Source organism: Bufo gargarizans, chromosome 6, assembly GCF_014858855.1.
Source record: "Bufo gargarizans isolate SCDJY-AF-19 chromosome 6, ASM1485885v1, whole genome shotgun sequence".
Lineage (NCBI taxonomy): Eukaryota > Metazoa > Chordata > Amphibia > Anura > Bufonidae > Bufo > Bufo gargarizans.
The window spans coordinates 366,896,828-366,911,327 of record NC_058085.1 but is presented as its reverse complement, the minus strand read 5'-3'; the positions used below and the strand labels follow the sequence as shown (position 1 = coordinate 366,911,327).

The 14,500-nt window shown below is 43.5% G+C and overlaps 1 protein-coding gene across 1 annotated transcript in view; it reads right to left on the bottom strand.

Annotated features, from left to right (window-relative positions):
* LOC122940665 (transient receptor potential cation channel subfamily V member 6-like) overlaps positions 1 to 13,541 on the bottom strand; it is a 28,042-nt gene extending 14,501 nt beyond the window's left edge. The window contains exons 1-4 of the mRNA XM_044297355.1: positions 13,442 to 13,541; positions 8,461 to 8,558; positions 5,248 to 5,370; positions 3,156 to 3,293 (exon numbers count right to left, since the gene is read on the bottom strand). Of these exons, the coding sequence (XP_044153290.1) occupies positions 3,156 to 3,293; positions 5,248 to 5,370; positions 8,461 to 8,558; positions 13,442 to 13,509 (427 nt within the window). The 5' untranslated portion in view covers positions 13,510 to 13,541. The remainder of the gene's footprint in view (positions 1 to 3,155; positions 3,294 to 5,247; positions 5,371 to 8,460; positions 8,559 to 13,441) is intronic.
* Positions 13,542 to 14,500: the final 959 nt, after the last annotated feature.

The following is a 14,500-nucleotide window of genomic DNA, read 5'->3' as shown; positions in this document are numbered from 1 at the left end:
CGTGATTAGATTTAGATAGCTGACTCTAGGAGTAGATCACCCTATGATACACTCAGGAGATAATCCCATCACATGTGTCTCCTCTCTCCCTATTCTTTAAGATACTGGGGAGGGGATGTCTGTTTGCACGCTGTTCATGTTTGATTGAGTTATGTTGTTAGACTTCTTGAACTGTATATATACTGAGTTGGTCTTTAATAAAGAGAGTTCTTATATTGCTTCACCCTCAACATAGAGTCTCATCTCATTTGGTGGGGGGGGGGGGTACAGCTATATTTACTCTGGGGATTGCTATCGGTATTATACTCTCCTGGGATTACAACACAGTTCTACCCACTGGAAGCTGGATCATGGTCGTGGGCCCAGGGTGGGTGGAGGACAGCGAGACCCCAGCCAAGCTGTAACGCTGGAAGTAGGGACTACAGTGCTGATGGTGTCCGGTGGAGTGCTTGAAAGTACTCAGTGAGCACTAGGAAGCATCAATTGGCGAAGGCACCCAGTCGGGGTGCCAAGCGGTCCGTCACACAGACTACAGACACTGTGTAGTTGGATCCTACAGTTATACTCCATTTCATTTACCCCCAACTTCTTGTTCACATACATTTCGCAAGTAGGGGACAGATTGAAGGGAGTAATGATAGCAACATCAGACTATGCTATTTTTTTTGCAGTCTGTAGTCAAGGGGACTCATAGATCAGCAAAAAAGCTGTATACATTAACCCCTTCCAGACCTAAAGTCCAGACTTTAAAGATGGCGCCTGTTCAGAAGCTGGTGGCATAGCCGCTGGGTGCGTGCGGTTTTACACGACAGACACATGAAGGCAATGTCTTTGATCGGCGATAAAACTGATCATGGACATTAAACACCTCAGATGCCGTGTAAAATCGGTGAAACCCTGGGAAAGCTGCACTCCCTGGACCCGAACTGCTTTCCTGCATTGAGATCATGGGAATAATTTATACACACACACACACATTTTTTATTACCCCCATATTAAAGTTAAACAATAAAAAAAATAAAGATCATAGACATTGCTGCATCCTAAAATGCCAATACTATTAAAATACACCCACCTAAAGAATTATTAGGAACACCATACTAATACGGTGTTGGACCCCCTTTTGCCTTCAGAACTGCCTTAATTCTACGTGGCATTGATTCCACAAGGTGCTGATAGCATTCTTTAGAAATGTTGGCCCATATTGATAGGATAGCATCTTGCAGTTGATGGAGATTTGAGGGATGCACATCCAGGGCACGAAGCTCCCGTTCCACCACATCCCAAAGATGCTCTATTGGGTTGAGATCTGGTGACTGTGGGGGCCATTTTAGTACAGTGAACTCATTGTCATGTTCAAGAAACCAATTTGAAATGATTCGAGCTTTGTGACATGGTGCATTATCCTGCTGGAGGTAGCCATCAGAGGATGGGTACATGGTGGTGATGAAGGGATGGACATGGTCAGAATCAATGCTCAGGTAGCCCGTGGCATTTAAACGATGGCCAATTGGCACTAAGGGGCCTAAAGTGTGCCCAGAAAACATCCCCCACACCATTACACCACCACCACCAGCCTGCACAGTGGTAACAAGGCATGATGGATACATGTTCTCATTCTGTTTACGCCAAATTCGGACTCTACCATTTGAATGTCTCAACAGAAATCGAGACTCATCAGACCAGGCAACATTTTTCCAGTCTTCAACAGTCCAATTTTGGTGGAGCTCGTGCAAATTGTAGCCTCTTTATCCTATTTGTAGTGGAGATGAGTGGTACCCGGTGGGGTCTTCTGCTGTTGTAGCCCACCTTTCTTTCCCATTCTGACATTCAGTTTGGAGTTCAGGAGATTGTCTTGACCAGGACCACAACCCTACATGCATTGAAGCAACTGCCATGTGATTGGTTGACTAGATAATCGCATTAATGAGAAATAGAACAGGTGTTCCTAATAATTCTTTAGGTGAGTGTATATTACAAATGTATCCTGTACAGTCAACAGCGTATCAGAAAATAAAATCAAAATGGCTGACAGTGCATTTTTCCCCCAAAAAATGGAATAAAAAGTGATTAAAAAGTCAAACACGCTCCAACATGGTATCATGGAATTGAGTTATTTTCCCCCCCAATTTCACTTAATCTTTTTTTTTTTTGCAGCTTCCCACTGCATCCTATGCAATATATAAAATCATGCTCTTAGAAAGTACAACTTGTCCCTGAAAAAACAAGCCCTCATACGGCTATGTGAACAGAAAACAAAAAAAAAAAAAGTTCAACCAAGGGATAGGTGGGGACCGAATCCCAGAAGGAAGTGACTCAGATTTCTACATGTTTTCATAAGCATTAATGTTGTTTACTTCTAAGAATTCATCTAAACCCTTTTTAAACCCGTCCCCTGTTCCTGCTGTGACCACGTCCTGAGGAGTCTATTCCACAGATTCACCGTTCTTACAGTAAAGAAGCTTTGACGCTTCTGGAGACTGAACTTTTTCTTCTCCAGTCGGAGGCAGCGCCCCCTTGTCTTTTGACGGCATTTTACATGGAACAGTTTTTCACCGTATTTTTTGTATGGCCCATATATATTTGTACAGGTCAATCGTGTCCCCCCTTGGACGTCTCTTCTCAAGACAAAAGAATTACATTTTATTTAAATCTTTCTTCATAACCAAGACCCTCCATGCCCCTTATCAGTTTAGTCGCTCTCCTTTGTACTTTTTCCAGCTGCAGTGCGTCCTCCTTATGGCCAGTCAGAAAGTACAAAAAAGAAAATGCAAAAGGAAAATTGCAAAGTCCTTAATGGGTTAAAAAGTAGGAAATGTTTCCGTAGATGGAGACACATAGCCTTATGCTGACATCCCCAGCGCTTATCTAGGTCTACACGTGTGTCGCGCGATACGGCACAATTACACTGCAACATTTGTTGCGCAACAATTTTTATAATGATAAGTCTATGGTGTCGCATTGCGACATGCTGCATCTGCGACGCGACTGTTGCGTCGCAGCATGTCGCATGCCGCAATGCGACCTCAGACTTTCATTATAAAAATTGTCGCGCAACAAATGTTGCAGTGTAATTGTGCCGTATCGCGCGACACATTTCGTCGTGTAGACCTAGCCTTAAACAGCTGGAGATTTCTTCAGTAGATACCACTCACCATAATAGAAGGAATTGGGTTTCAGTTGGAAGAAGGTGCCCACCGCCTGCGCCGCACACACATCGGCTTTACTGTTAATCAGTTCCTGAGCAATCGCCACGTTCTGGCGCATGACGGCGATGTGCAAAGCTGTCTGACCTGTCAGAAGAGGAGAAGACCGTCTCAGAACATGGCAGCAACCTGACGTCAGGCCTCGTCAAGGTATTTGGTTATACAGCAGAACATGTAGCACCCCCACAGCTATTTCCCGAAGGAGATTTATAAAAAAAAACTGTCAAATAGGAAAATTTTCTTTGTTGTCCATAGCAACCGCAGTGCAGCTTTCTTTATATTATCTGCTCTTAAAAATGAAAGCGGCGTTGCGATTGGTTGCTATGGGCAACAAAGACAGTCTCCATACAATCTCCCTCTCTGGGTTTCATAAAAACTGTCTCTGTTGCCCATAGCTGACCAGTCCACCCTGAACTTTCACCTTCTTAGTGCAGTTTAAAGGGGTTGTTGTCATGAAAAATATTCTACAGTTTTTAAAAGCAGCACCTGGATGTGATTAGTTTTGTAATTGCATGTAATTAAAAATTCAGTATAGTCACTGAGTTATTCAATAAAATCTATCTGTATAGCGCCACCTGCTGTTTGCCCTCTTCCTAATTTCTCTGTCCTGCTCACGGAGATGGACGCACACGCTCAGTTCCATCCTTGAACTGCCACAGGCTGCGGGAGGAAGGACATGCACCCTTACAAAGGACACTAACCTTAGCTGCCAGCTTGCAATAAATTTAGCAGAAGAATTGGAGCAATGAATGAGGAGATCTCTGGATCCACGTGAGGTCCAGGGCTGGTCCTAGCGTTGTTAGAGATGTCATGCACTAGATTATGTCTGGTTTTCATTTTTTACAATATTCATGGGAGAACCCCTTTTAAAAAGACAAGGATAACTCCGTTTTGATAAACCAGGCTAGTGACGTGCCACAGACTTATAAAGCTGTTAAAAAAAAAAAATAAAAAAAGAAAAGTGCCATTATTGACCATAGCAACCAATCACGATACAGCTTTCATTTTTCAAGAGCAGAATGCAAAATGGAAGTTGCGCTCTGGTTGCTATGGGCAACAAAAACACAAAAACAGTCTTTAAGGCCGTGATGCAGCAACTGCGGCCTTCCCCTTCTGTGTAGGACGCTGGTCGCATGAATTCAGAGGTCACACCTCCGTGAGCCCTAAAATTTGTTTGGCCATTGGCTGCAGTGTTATATAGACTGCAGTGACAGACCAGCAAAAAGTTAATAAAGTAATTAGTTACTATACTACAAACTAGTATATGACTTCAGATATCCAGATCTTCAGGATACCCTGCACCAAGCAATTAATTTCCCTGCAGCGCCACCACTGGGGAAATGAGGCATTACATTGATCCCATTGAAGTCAATGGGTTTTCCACGTAAATGTGAAGACATGGTGGTTCCTCCACTGTGACACTCACTCATTGAAGCCACTGTGAACGCCGATTTATAGATTAAAGTCCTGAATGGCAAAACCACCGAATTAACTTAAACAGGTTTTCCCATTATTAATGTAAAAAAAAAAAATATATATATATATATATATATATATATATATATATATATATATATATATATATATATATGAAAATCAGACATCATATAGTACATGACAACATCTACCAAAGCTAGAACCAGCCCTGAACCTCACATGGATCCAGAGATCTCCTAATTTACTGTTCCAATTTCTCTGCTCGAGCTATCAAGCTGAGAGCTCCCTCCCTATCACAGCTCAGGATGCAGTTGACGGATGGAACTGAGCATGTGCGTCCACCTCACTGAGGTGGACGCACATGCTCAGTTCCATTTAAAAAAAAAAAACTGGGAGGTTTGAAAACCGCTGAATACTTTTCGTGGGACAACCCCTTCAACCAGTTCCGGGTCCTCCAGTTGCTCTTCCTAGCCATTTTCTGCACGGTCTAATATATAAGATCTCAAGGGGAGGACGCCTTTCTATTAACTTTGTGATTATTTTTTTTTAAATGTTGAACCTGTGTAAGTAATATTAGACAGCAATAATGGTAATTAGCACCCACCTTTGTACAGGTTGGAGGTCATGGGCATGTTAACGAGCTCAGGAGCCCGTTCCAGCAGAACCTTCACAGACTCCAGGTTATCGTGCAGGACGGCCAGATGTAGCGCAGTCTCCCCGGCGGCTCCTGGTGAGAGGTTTATCATTGTGAGACATGGAAGGTGGTACGAGATTAAAATGTAACAGAGCAGGTTTTATAAATGCTGATATTCCTGATAAACGCCGCCGTGAAGTTTATACAAGTATCAGTTCGTATTAGGTTATAGTTCTGAAGTGCTGCGGAATATGTCAGCCCAATATAAATAAAGGTCACTCCTATTTTCCAGCGAATTCAGGGGTTGCAGGAATAAAAATGCCAAGAGCAATAGCCGAGATAAAAAACGGTCTTCCATAGGTCCTAAACGTATAGAAGTCACAGCATAAAAAGCAGACATAGAATATAAAACACAAAAGTAGAATAAAAGGTGAAATAATGACTACGCTTCCAGAAGTCTGAGGAGCGTTGTGAGCACCAACCCTTAGGGTTTCTTAGAGATCAGCACAGATTCTTGACATGTCATCGTTCCAGGTGACCTCATCCTCAAATATGTGCTCTTACCTTATATACCCCACTTGTTTACCATTTTTCTGTCAAAACTAGTGGAAAAAAACTGGATTCATGAAGCTTTGATACCACGCCTGTTTGGAACTGGTACTGTTGATTTCTCCTCATATTATAAGAAAAGGGATGTGACCCAGCCAGCTCTCCCTGCTTCTACAGAAACAGCTGAAGGAACTACAGCCGGTTCTCAAATGGGGAGAATCAGACCTCCAGCCCAACCTTCAGGGGGCACAGCGTGTGGGGCTAATATATTCAGAAGCCATAGTTTGTGTTTGTGTTGTGTGTGTGTGTGTGTGTGTGTGTGTGTGTGTGTGTGTGTGTGTGTGTGTGTGTGTGTGTGTGGAGGTAATGCAGTACTCCAGTACATGGGTATCTGCAATAGTTTGGTAATGTGCTATGATTCCATGCTATGTTATATGTAGTCAGAATATCTGTGCATGGTGTAGGCACAGCAAGGGTTAATTATCCTGACCCAGCCCTCTTAGGGAGTTTAGGGTGTGGGCTGGCTCCACCCGTAGTCCCAGAGAGTTCTAGTTAGGCTAGGTCTACACGACGACGACATGTGTCGCATGACCATAAGTCAGATAAGGCACAACTACACTGCAACATTTGTCGCGCAACAATTTTTATAATGATGGTGTATGGTGTCACAATAAAATCCATCACAAATGGATGTTTTGCGACTGTCGCGTCGCAGCATGTCGCAGTGCGACACCATAGACTATCAATATGAAAAAATGTTGCACGACAAATGTTGTCGTGTAGACCTAGCCTTAGCCTGAGGGAGAGCTTTAAAGAGGTAGGGAGCAGACATAATATGCAACTTTCCTCAGGTCTCCCGCTTCAGGAATCTGGATCCTCAGCTTTTGCTATAGCAAGAGAGGAGGAAAGACAAGTTTGGAGAATCTGCATGGCCAGGCAAAGAGTCAGTCAGCAAGGCAACCTGTGTAAAGCTTTCCAGACCCTGCTACTGTGGAGGTGTAACAAAATAAGACACCCTACACACCACAGTAACGACTTGGCCAGTTGTATCATTGAACCTGCATGATGCTGTGTAAATTGCAGGAGTTATTGATAGAATACAGTTTCCATCCAGAGATTCTAGAGAGAGAGAGAGAGACTTAAGTAACGAGAGGGCCATTACTTAAGAGATGCACATACATCTGGAAAAAAAGATTTTTACTGTGTACAAACTGTTGGATGTACTAAAACTCCTATTTTGCATTCAAATAAAGAAGGACATTTGTTTTCCTGGTTACTGACTGCTACTATGCCATCATGGCCTGGGGAGACCACTGCGACACATCCTTTAGCCGGGGACACTACCATTTCCATCCTCCACTCCAGTTCCTCGGGGGCTCACTGCACTAATATATTCAGATGCCATAGCGTGTGTGTAGCTAATATATTCAGGGGGTACAGTGTGTAGCACTGTTATATTCAAGGGCAGTGTTTGTGCTTAGACATTTAAGGGGCTCCATGCGTTCAGAAGCCCGTGGGACTATAGAGGCTGTAGAGCAGCAAACAGAGATGAGTCAAGGCAGAAGTAGTTGTCATAGACGTGTGGGCCAGATGGAGAAAAAAAAAAAAATATTATATTCACAGTGTGGCAAACCAATTCAGAACTCTAGGCTGGAAGGATATATGCTTGAACAATTTCCACAGCTGGCAGTATGTCTTATACACTAATCGTGGGTTCACATAATGCTTTTGTTGGTTCACATCACCTTTTTGCCATGTGTTAAACATATACAAAAACGTATACCTTAACGGATGACTCTGATTGATGTCATACAGCGGCATATATAGGATTCAATTGTAAAAGAAAGTACACTTTTTGGGCCGGACTCTGCAGGAGACAAAAGCGTGGAGTGCTGCGTTTTTGTATCCTTTTTTTACAACGTATACGTCAAACAGATGGTGAAAAGGCGATGTGAACCCACTCTTCCATATGCACGCATGCAATGCCAGGATGGTCATGAAAAGGGGGCCCTGTACAAAAATTTGCTGTGGGGCTCAGTCAGTTCTAGCATACAACGGAACATGTCCCAAATCTCTGTATGATTTTGTATGAAGCCTGTGTGGCGGCGATTGCAGAGTCGACGAGCTATCACTGGCATTGTTCTTTTTCCTTTTCCCATTTGTGCCCATTATGGATGTATACCTTGTGGCTTTTTTGCCCTGTTTTTTTTACTACTATGTTTTGGATCTTATGGGTTAATTATTTGCTAATTTACCACTGATGGCTGACTGACGTTGAGGTTCTCCTCCTTGTCCTCATTTAGGATATCATCTGCTGCTATTTTATGCATTGTATATTTTATTCTGTGTTATATAATTGTGATAATCTACGGAGGTTTGTCTACTATTTGGTGTTGTTTGTATGAAATTGGAGCCATAGGTCTAGGAGCCGGCAGAAATCTAGGGCCTCAAAGAGGTCTAGGACCCCTCTGAAGCCTACAACCCCACAAAAGCCTGTGACCCCACACAACGGTAAGGTTACATGAAGCCATACAGGGCCAGGTGTATGAGCTCTTATACCTTAAACCCAAGATTTAGGGAAGAGAACTGCAGAATGAAATATGGTAGGAAATCTAGAATATGAGCAGCACTTACCTGTCTGTAGCGGATTAATAGCTTTACATGATAGAAGCTTCTTCAGCGCTCTTACGCGGTTCCTCTGTGCACAGTACAATAGCGGAAGCTCCTGAATTCTGCAAAGCAAACAACCCATTGTTATTCCTCCCGTCTCCGCTCATTGTATGGAAACTGAAAGGTGACTCCACTCAGAGCACATAACTGAAAGGTGCATTTACACGGACCGAGAATCGGGCAGATTATCGGGAACGACCGTTCCTGCGCACAGTCATTCCAAACAATCTGCCCGTGTAAATGTGCCGCCAATCAACCAATGAACAAGCAAAATGCAGATCGTGCGGTCTAAACAGCGATCTGCTGCTCCGAAGTCATGATTCTGTATCGATATAGCGATCCCTCGTCCTCATACTGTGAAGTAGACATCTGCATTCTCCTTCACCGAGCGAGCAGCCGACTGTCTGGAAGGAACGCTTGCTTCCCGACAATCGGCTGCAGAATCGCCCCGTCTAAATCCACCTTAAAAGTATCATTACACAAGGCGATGATCGCTACGAATGAGTTGTTACTTGGTGTAGTGAACGTTTCAACAATGACCCCTTAGGCGCTCCAATTATCGTTCACAAAATGGTAATTACGATCGCATTCTCCATGGTTTGTAAAGCAGGCAGTTGCATTCACACAAAGGGAAATTTGAGTGGCGTGTTTAAAACGCACCCACGGCGTAATCGTGCGTGCAGTGAACGGTTCCTGTTTACACGTATGAAATCGTTAACGTCCAACTATATTTTTGTGCCCAAATAAATGGTCAAACCAACAAGAAATCTACCGATTCATTGCTTTTACATTGACTGATAATCGCGCAGTTATTTACACGATAATAGACTTGTATAAAAGGTACTTTTAAACGTTCCTCACACACAGGACGGGGGGGGGGAATGGGGTCAGACCACGAGCAATCTAAAGAACAGGGGTCCCAAGCCCAAAGTTTGAATGGAGCGGTAATGTATATGTTAGCTTCGTTCACTACTATGTGGGTGACATAGAAGTACATGGAGGAGTGGGCTGATAAGTGCTCTACCGCTCCGACCCCGGTGAATCAATCATATACGTATCACCTATGCTGTTCATTAGTGATGAGCGGGAGGTGTCATATTCGATTTCGCAATATTCGATTGAATTTTAGTCTTATATTCATCGAAATCGAATATTCGTCATTATTTTATATATCGCAAATGATATGCAAATTAATTATTCGCGGATTGCGATTTTGACTGTATAAGGCAACTTTCCTATTGGTTCGCTATTTAGAATATTCATATTTTTTTTCCCCCCTATCTGTACAGTCGTTCGCATACTCCTCCCCGACAATCGTCCCCGTCACCATGGGAATGCCTGTGGGTTAGAAAATACCATCAGATCAGAGTTTTCCCCGAGATCGTGAAAACTCAGATCCGATGGTATATTCTAACCCACAGGCGTTCCCATGGTGACGGGGACGCTTGTAGGGGAGGAGTATGCCAAAGTGGAAATAATAAATAAAAATACTATAGCACTATATGAGCTAAATTGCAGTCTATTTGTGGATTTCACAAACATTCGCTATATTGCTATAAATTTGGGTTTTAGAATATGACGAAGTTATAGCAATATAGCGAATATTCGTTATTTAGAATATTCGTCATTTTTTTTCCCAATCTGAGTTTTCACGATCTCAGGGTAAACTCAGATCCGATGGTATTTTCTAACCCACCTGCGTTCCCATGGTGACAGGGGGGGGCACTTGTCGGGGAGGAGTATGCAAACGACCGTACAGATTGGAAAAAATAAAAATAAAATGTGAATATTCTAAATAACGAATATATTCCCTAAATTGCTATATATTAGTTTTTTACAATATTCGTCATTTTTTTTCCATATGCAAACATGATTCCTTCCTGCTTAAGTTGTTTGTGGGCCAATGACTCATTGATCCACAAGAAAGGAGCAGGGAGGAATCATGTTTTCAGATGTTAAAATATGACGAATTTTCGATTTAGCGAATATATAGCACTATATTCGTAATATTTGCGAATTAGCGAAGTTGCGATATTCCCAATTAATATTCGCTATTCAAATATTCACGCTCAACACTACTGTTCATGGGATAACCCCTTTGAAGGGAGTCAACCACCTAAGAAATTTGCTGATAAACCGGGCTGTTCCGGCAGAAAATAATCCCCTGGAGCTCTCGGCGCTTGCCCTTTGATTATAATGTGGTCCGGGGAAGATCCGGCTGCTACTTTGCTGGTGCTGTGACACGCTGCAGATTTTCCGCACGCCGTTCTACAGCTGAACCTGTGACACGTCCACCATGTTTAGGACATCACACATGCTCAAGCCTTCTCCTCTCCAACATCTGCCATCGGGACGCCCTCGTGCACAAATTATCAGGCTGGTCCTGCTGAAAATGCTGTGATCGGCCAGCATTCATCTAATGCACTTGGGAACCTTTCAGACCACCTGCACACGTTGCGGAATATGCACATTTTTTTCTGCGCCAATTCTCTTGCAGAAAAACTGTAGTGTTTTAAAGTACCAGCAAAATATATGACATTACACAGATCTCAAGTACACTTTGCAGATTTTTCATCTGTATTGCGCTTTTCAAATTTAATAGTGTGTCAATTATGTTTGCGGTTTTAGCTGCAGATATTACCCTTTTCAATGGAAGGGGCGAGATCCGAAGCAAAACCGCATCAAATGCTCTTAGGCCCCTTTCACACGGCCGAGTTTTCCGTGCGGGTGCGATGCGTGCGGTGAACGCACTGCACCCGCACTGAATCCTGACCCATTCATTTCTATGGGACTGTGCACACGAGCGGTGATTTTCACGCATCACTTGTGCGTTGCGTGAAAATCGCAGCATGCTCCTCTTTGTGCGTTTTTCACGTAACGCAGGCCCTATAGAAATGAATAGGGTTGCGTGAAAATCGCATGCATCCGCAAGCAAGTGCGGATGCGGTGCGATTTTCACGCATGGGTTCTAGGTGACAGTCTATTCACTGTATTATTTTCCCTTATAACATGGTTATAAGGGAAAATAATAGCATTCTATATACAGAATGCTTAGTATAATAGTGCTGGAAGGGTTAAAAATAATAAAAAAAGTTAACTCACCTTCTCCTCTTGTTCGGGTAGATGCCGGTCTGTTCTTTAGCTGTGGCCTGAAGGACCTGTGGTGATGTCAGATCACATGCTCCATCACCATGGTGATGGACCATGTGATTGGAGCATGTGATCTGACGTCACCTCAGGTCATTCAGCCCACAGCTAAAGAACAGACCGGCATCTACCCGAACAAGAGGAGAAGGTGAGTTAACTTTTTTTTATTATTTTTAACCCTTCCAGCACTATTATACTAAGCATTCTGTATATAGAATGCTATTATTTTCCCTTATAACCATGTTATAAGGGAAAATAATACAATCTTCAGAACATCAATCCCAAGCCCGAACTTCTGTGAAGAAGTTCGGGTTTGGGTACCAAACATGCGCGATTTTTCTCACGCGAGTGCAAAACGCATGACAATGTTTTGCACTCGCGCAGAAAAATCGCGCATTTTCCCGCAACGCACCCGCCTCTTATCCGGGCAAAAAACATGACGCCCGTGTGAAAGAGGCCTTAGAATCACTGCGCACTTCACTTATTTGGGCAGTTATGGGTCCAAAACTGACCAAATAACTCAAGTATGAACTCAGCCTTACAGGTCAATGTTAGCGCCAGGAAGAAGCGCACTCCTTTTACACCGTCGGCAGCGGATTCCACATAGATGTCTACAGAACCTGTTCTATGAAACGCTTATACAAGTAGAGCCCCCCGACAGAGTGGAGAGGGGGTCAGCAGTAAGTTTGTGTTGACGTCACTGATTATTTTGCCCTTCCTCTAAATCGTCTGAATAATAACCCCCAAAAAACGGATCCTGTCTGTTGAGCATCCGTTGAACGGCAAATATATTTAACTTTTGCCACTAATACACGACAAAAAGGGCTGTAATTTTCGCACTTCACCACACAACGGCTAATAAGGCCCTTTTCTTCCCACTAATAAAAGCCCAAAAATGCTTTAGAACATATAACTGCGCCGCACAAGGGCAAATAAGAGGTAGAAATATTCCCTTGTAATAAACCCAGTTAATGCCTGTATCACACAGCACTTGCACCCCAATAACAAGAACGGTTTGCTGGAATTACAGAGCTGTATAATGGCAATTTGGATCCGCAGTCGGTGCAGCAAGGTGTAATAGGATTGTTCATATTACCGAGGCTGTAACCTCCCCTACTGAACCCTGTTCTGCTTCGATACTGTGGAATGATTCCTCCCTATCATTTCCCTGCACTTGTAAATCTTTTTTTTTAGCCCAATTAACTCTTTCCTAGCACTGTCCCTAGCGCCTGCTGACGTCTCTCCCTGCACTAAGTACAGTGGAAAATGGCAGAATCCAAGATGGCCGAGACCATTTATAGGGCTGTGACATGTCTTTTTTTTGCGGTGCGGACAGACCACGGACCTTTTTAAGTTGTATGGGTCCAGGCCCGCTGCGCGGATGTTGCCCGTGCATTGGGGACCGCAATTGCGGTCCCCAATGCACGGAACGGCCGCCCAACGGCCGTGTGCATGAGGCCTTAGATCGGTGGCGGTCTGACTCCCGAGAGCCAGGCCGGTCACTGAATGGGACGGAGAAGCTGTAATTACTCCTGCCCGCCTCTGCGATATCGACAGCGAGCAGGTAAACCGTGAAAAGAACGCAGTGCTCACAGGAGCTGATCGGACCCCCACGATCTGATATTGAGGACCTATCCCGAGTACAGGTCCATTAATTTAACCAAATACATTTTTCGTGGATAAATATGGCTGCTTCTTCTAAAAGCCCCTCTAAAGATTTAGTTAGGGATCAACCCCTGGCGGGAGCTGTATTGGTGACCATATTGGTTGTCACTCAGATGAATTTACGAGGTCTCACCTCTTTTGCTGTCGCAAGTTGATCTCAGAAGTGCTTTCCACAGCTTTCCGTGTCCACCACAGAGTCATCTTGGTCCACAGTCCTCTTATACTGTCTCGCAGGTTAATTCCATGGGTCCTCAGGCAGTAGCACCATCCCTTTAAGAGGTAGAAGCTTGACCACAAGCTCAAGAACAGACATGAATGGGGCTCATCATCCGGGTTGGGTAAATAATTTGCAGTTCACTGCGTTTTTTTTCTGAAGAACTCATAAATCGCAGTCACAGTCTCCACCCCCAAAGACCATCTCTTGTCAAAGGACGTCAATCCTATGGAGACACCTGTGAGGTTCAAATGTTCATAGTGTTCAGGCATTGTCCTCAGCTCAAAGTGCACAAAATTCTCATTCGGCCTCATGCACACAAACGTTTTTTTTTCCGTTTCCGTCCCTTTTTTCGCGTTCCGTTTGTGGTCCGTTCATTTCAATGGATCCGCAAAAAAAGGAAGGTACTCCGTATGCTATCCGTATTTCCGTTTTTTTGTTCAAAGATAGAACATGTCCTATTATTGTCTGCATAACGGACAAGGATAGTACTGTTCTAACAAGGGCCAGCTGTTCCGTTCCGCAAAAAACGGAATGCACACGTGCGTCAGCCGCATTTTTTGCGGACCGCAAAATACTGAAAAATCCATACGGTCATGTGCAATAGGCCTAAGGCCTCTTCCACATGACCGTATGTCTTTCAGTTTTTTTTCCAGTAGTGTTCCGTTTTTCCGTATGGCATATACAGTAATTACATAGAAAATATTGGGCTGGGCATAACATTTTCAATAGATGGTTCCGCAAAAACGGAACGGATAAGGAAGACATACGGAGTACATTCCGTATGTGTTCCATTTTTTTTTTGCAGACCCGTTGACTTGAATGGAGCCATTGAACGTGATTTGCGGGCAATAAATAGGACATGTTCGATCTTTCAATGGAACGGAAATATGGAAACGGAATGTATACGGAATACATTCCGTATTTTTTTTGCAGACCCATTGAAATTAATTGTTTCGTATACGCACTGTAAAAAAA